At 40.9% G+C, this 5,287-nt stretch overlaps 1 protein-coding gene across 1 annotated transcript; it reads left to right on the top strand.

The window, feature by feature from the left end:
- The first annotated feature begins 872 nt into the window (after positions 1–872).
- LOC105449981 lies at positions 873–1,523 on the top strand. Its single transcript, XM_011689480.1, has 3 exons — positions 873–940; positions 1,061–1,216; positions 1,443–1,523. Exons 1-3 carry the CDS (start codon positions 887–889, stop codon positions 1,488–1,490), a joined length of 258 nt encoding a protein of 85 aa, XP_011687782.1. The 5' UTR covers positions 873–886; the 3' UTR covers positions 1,491–1,523.
- The last annotated feature ends 3,764 nt before the right edge of the window (positions 1,524–5,287 follow it).

Here is a 5,287-nt window from a genome sequence, read left to right as displayed (position 1 = left end):
ATTTGAGCGTCCTTTTTAAGTGTTAACACCCAAATTTGAGCGTTTTTTTTAGTGTTGAACACTCAAAGTTGAGAGTTTTTTTTCGTAAGGGAACCCCTATTTTTCATTACATATTTTTATAGTTTATTTCGAGTACTTTCCAAAACACATAGATAAAATGTTTTTTGGTTAACTAAATCTCGAGTTATAAAGCTTGAAAGTTACAGTACCACCGACATTAGCATTATCTAAGGTGTCCGAACAATGGTCGAAACCTTTTGAATGTTGTTCAAGATTATGAGCTTGATAACATGTGTCAAGGCCATGATCATTGGAGATTGTTTCTCTTATTTTCATTTTTGAAATACATTTTTATTTTTTGAAAAAAGAAAAACATTATCCAATAATCATGATTTTGACACCTGTTGTCAAACTCATGATCCTGAATAACATTCAAAAGGTTTCAGCTATTGTTTTGGAAAGCTCTCGAACTAAGCTATAAGAATGTACAACAAAAAATGGGGGGTTTCATTTAAAAAATTCAAAGTGATCTTGTTCTGACCTTGACGACGCCACTCAGGGTCAAACCAATGTTATCATCTTATGTCCCCCTCGAAACCTTACAACTTTTGTCTGAAACATTTTTCTCTCAAACCTCGCGATTTCCAAATATTTGACTAATATTTGGAACAAATGGGACATCCTGTATAATTTGTACCATAATATAAATATTTACAGACTTACCGAAATGATCAACGAAATATTCAGTCAAGTGATCTTCATTCAATTTTTCGTCAGTATTATAGTACTATGTTCATCAGTATATTATCTCTCTTCTATGGCAGTTACAGACATGATTACTGTAACAGTTTATAACATAATAGATGGAATAATCTACATATTTTGCATGTTTGTGCAAATTTTTATTTACTGCTGGGCTGGAAACGAAGTTACGCTTAAGGTAACTTATAAAAATATTTATTTTGACAAGAAATAATGTTTGCAAAAATTTTGCGATCAGAATTGATGCAACCACGATTTTCAAGGCTCGTCCATATTTTGAATATAATTATTTACGTAGAGTGCTGAATTGGGCAAGGAAATATTTCATATAAATTGGATATTAATGACAAAGAGCGAAAAAAAGGATCTATTGATGATTATGAAGCGCAGCATGAAACCCATCAAATTCACTAGCAGTTTTTTAGTGACATTATCTCTGGAATCTTATGGCAATGTCAGTATTAAACTTAATACTAGAATTAACGATTAATTTCTATTATTTAAATAGTGCATGCATGAAAATTAAAAAAATTCCATTATATATTTGAGTAATTTTTATAAAAAGTTGTGAACAAAAATGATCGTCTCGACTATTTTAGTATTGCAGTTTAAACTTTAAAAATTTCTTAGATTTTAATACTTTTTACTTAATCTTTATACAACTTTTATTTTACTTTTAGCTTCTGAAAGCATCTTTCTCTGCATTTAACGTTTTGCAACAAGTATAAAAATTTTATTTGTGTGCTTTGGCAGTATTCTACGTGTTCTATGTATAATTATAAATAAAATCGTTTATCGCAGAAAATGATACATCGAAAATTTCTATTATGGTTAGCGTTAGTGATAGATGTCACTGATTTGTATACAAGATTAATTAGTATTGCCAAGACGTCCCCAATTGAATGTCATTGTTGGAAATAAATGTTCCTCGCCGTAATCACTATATTGATTGTGGTGTTTTCACATAGAGACGCTATCTGACGGGCCCTCTGTCGGAGCTTGGTGTTTGGTTTTTCTTACTTTTGCCACACTGCCTTCTTGCTTTATTAACCATTATGGCGGCTCAAAGCGCCACAAATGCAAAGCGTCATAAATTCAAAGCGCCTGCCGATAGGCAGCGAAGTCCGCGGCCGCGCGCGCACCGCGCACCTGTCACGTGACGCCGACAGGCGGCACAGTTGGCCGGGTGTCGCGCCGTGCTATTTTATCGCCGGAGCACCATCAGGGGTCCCGCGACATATACGATTTCGCGTATGTGAAAAACATTCAGCAGGGGCATATAGGCTCCGAGCTACGGTCAACAACCACACTCCTCGCTCTTCGGAGCACACCCAACGAGGTCGAAATACACTCGGATGCCTAGGCGCAGCAAAGCTATATTGAAAACAGCGGCCCAGTGCCCTATTACGAGAAGAAAGCAGAAGTTCCTTGTTTCGAGCAGTCCTGGCAGCGGAGACGAGAGGGGCGAAGGTCCTGTCTCGGGAACCCGCGACGACAATTAAGTGGAAGTTAATTCCACTCGATTTGTCTTCTGTCAAACGGACCAGATCACCTCGAGGGACGCTCCAGTCCAGGGACATCCGGATCTGGCGTTACACTTCGCCGAGACACTACCGGGAAGTACCGCGGACACCGGAACGCACTCCGGAGCTCTTATCGGCAAGCAAGTGGGAATCACCTGTCAAGGGAGCTTCTTCGCAAGCGGTCCCGAAAGTTCCAGCGCCGCAGATCGGGGTCTCTCTATTAGTCGAGATAATGGCTGGGATCCTGCAACATCGCAGGAGCCTCACGTGGAGCAGCCCGAGGAACAGCGCCTCTCACGGCGGACACGGAGACGCGCCAATAAGGCGAGACGAGACTTTCGGTGGGGTTTCATCAGGGTTACTACCCACCCAACTGCCGATCCAGTAGCGTGTTGAGGCGTGTTTTTGGAACGCTGGCCTTCGGGCCACTGAGCCAATACAAAATCAGATACCGCTCTCTATAGAGACTTGTAAATAACATTGTATATAGAGAAATAAACGTGTTGTCCGTGAACCGTATACATATTCATCATTACGACCACTCCCATGCTCTCCACGAAAGGTTGCGAACACAACGTGATTGGCGCACGCTCTTCGCCATAACCATTAATGTGCTTTTTGTCCTGTATGCATTTTTCTGTTTGCATAGTATGCTCTAAATATATATTCTCATATTCAATTTCACACGTATCGTCTTTATACAAATCAATCCTCAAACAGATTATTAGACTTAATCTGCGCTAGTTAGTAAAACGACTAGACGTGTGATATTATTGAGATTGAAGTTAAGAGAATTAACGACGGTAGACGGAAATCAAAGAGAAGCAAAATTGCTTATTGAAAGCTCGAGAGAAATTCGAGAGATTGAGAGAAATTCGAGTTATTATCGATCACAAAGCAACATATGTTCGTTGGAAGATCGAAGTCCGTGATGTTCTTGAGAGTTATTAAATTTGGGAAATCACTACTGGAAAAACGATTAAGCCAAGCGAAGTAAAATTTGAGGATGGCATCGTTACTAACATGAAGAAAATTGATGACTGGAAAGGTCAGCAAAGCACGGTCTGTTATTCGATTAACTCTAGATTACAACCGGCAACGATGTTTCAGCCGGCTGTAAACGAAGTCGCGATCGCAGCCGAGGAGCCGAGCGTTCCAGCGACCAGTGCAGAGGACATCCCGGCACTGACGCCGCTCCCGCTACTCATAAGGACGCCGATACCGTCAATGATAGACAATGGGTTTTCGCCCGACGAGCTGGAACTGGCGAGGGCGATAAGAAACGAGATCGCCGCTCGAACGTCGCCCACTCCGCCGACGGCGACTCACAAGGGAAGTTAGTGAACCCGAAAATTCAGAAAAATCTGAAACTTTGTGTAAAAGTAGAACAGTTCATCCGTAGTACGAAACTATTTTTCGTTGGTGCTCTATTCCGTTTTGAAGGGATGAAATCACCCCTTGAAAAAAATCGTTTTTTTTCTTTCGACATGAATATCGTCGAAACTATAAGAGATAAAAAAAATGTTCTAAATCAAAGTTGAATGGCTTAAAGTGTACTTTATGATAGTAATAAAAAAAATTTTTTTATATTTTTTTTAATGTTTCCCCCACCACTTCATATATTTTTTTAAATTTTATAATTTTTTTATGACCAAATTAAAGCTTATTTTAATACGAATTCAACCATGTGTGATAAAGTTATTTTCCAAAGTATCATTTTCGAGAAATAATTACAAACGCCTCTATGCGCACACCATCCGTACTCGCTTGCGCTGCGCGCACCCAGCAATTCTTCACGTAGCACATTCTGCTCGCATTTTTTGCATTTAACAAGGGATAACAATGAAAGGAAATCTATTTCCGCAATATTCTACGAATGTATAACTATGAATCGTTTTTATCGCGTACGGCTAGACAATGCTTACAAAGAAAAATTTTAATGTTGTAAGGTCAAGTCAAATCGGTGTAAATAACTTGTCACAGTCTGGGAACAGCCTGTACACATTGTTACGCCCGTGGTATTGCACCCGTGTATCGGCGAGTTTCCCGCGTCGACCGGTATCGATCGCAAAAGCGGACAAGAGAGGATCGTCCTCTTAGTTACGGTTGTTATCGGTGATTCTGGACTTTGACAGCTCTGTATAGAACACTCTGTTTCTTTATTAATAAAGTTCCTCTTTATTATAACATCTCTAAGTTTATTATGCGAGTGCGGAAGTGCGCGAGAGTCTCAAGTGCGTGTCGCGAGTGCCGCTTTGCGACGAGCGTAACATTTTGGGGGCTCGTCCGGGATCGAACGATTCGAACGGACGAGCGGAGAGAACGCACGAGCGGATTATCTTCAAAGAGTACCGCATATATGGCTACAACGAGGAAAAGGCTCCGCATTGAAACTTCGCAGCCCTCGTCAGAGATGTTAGACATGAGAACCGTAATACAGGAGATCCGGCAGTTGCGAGAGGAACAGACGCGGAGGGACATGGAATCCGCGGCGTTGCTTCGACAGCGCGATGAAGAATTACAGCGCATCCGCGAGGAGCTTCGCGCCTACCAGATAAGTCTTTCCGATAACGGAAATTTACGTAATTCGCGTGTTTCGGGAGATAGGGTTATGAATGCGGTAGAAAATGTCAGCGGTAGTAGACGCGAAGTAACGAACGAATATCGTGGGGAATTAGGTTTCAAATTAAAGCCCGATACGTTTGACGGGGGAGTACCGCTGCGAGAATTCATGTCGCAATTTAATCTAATTGCAAAAGCGAGTCATTGGGGGGAGAGGACGAAGGCTATCGCGTTAGCCTCATGTTTGAGAGGAAAAGCGCGATCGGTTTTAGAATGCGTGGAAGATCCAGATAATTTAGAATTTTCGGAATTAAAATCAAAATTAGAGTTACGTTTCGGTGAGGGTTATTTATCTCAGACCTATTATTCGCAATTCACGAGTAGAAAACAAAAATTTGGAGAGGATTTAGCTGCGCTTGAGTCGGACATCGAAAGATTGT

The sequence above is a fragment of the Wasmannia auropunctata genome, unplaced genomic scaffold, assembly GCF_000956235.1.
Source record: "Wasmannia auropunctata unplaced genomic scaffold, wasmannia.A_1.0 LD336069.1, whole genome shotgun sequence".
In the NCBI taxonomy this organism is placed as follows: Eukaryota; Metazoa; Arthropoda; class Insecta; order Hymenoptera; family Formicidae; genus Wasmannia; species Wasmannia auropunctata.
Note: the sequence above shows the minus strand (reverse complement) of the source record. Positions and strands in the feature narration are given on the sequence as shown.

Bases quoted from the DNA above. Each gene is read 5' to 3' on its own strand.
- LOC105449981 (XM_011689480.1), top strand. From the start codon at position 887: ATGTTTGTGCAAATTTTTATTTACTGCTGGGCTGGAAACGAAGTTACG. The intron at 941-1,060 runs GTAACTTATAAA...TTATTTACGTAG, and splicing joins GAAACGAAGTTACGCTTAAG to AGTGCTGAATTGGGCAAGGA. The intron at 1,217-1,442 runs GTCAGTATTAAA...TTTTACTTTTAG, and splicing joins CTCTGGAATCTTATGGCAAT to CTTCTGAAAGCATCTTTCTC.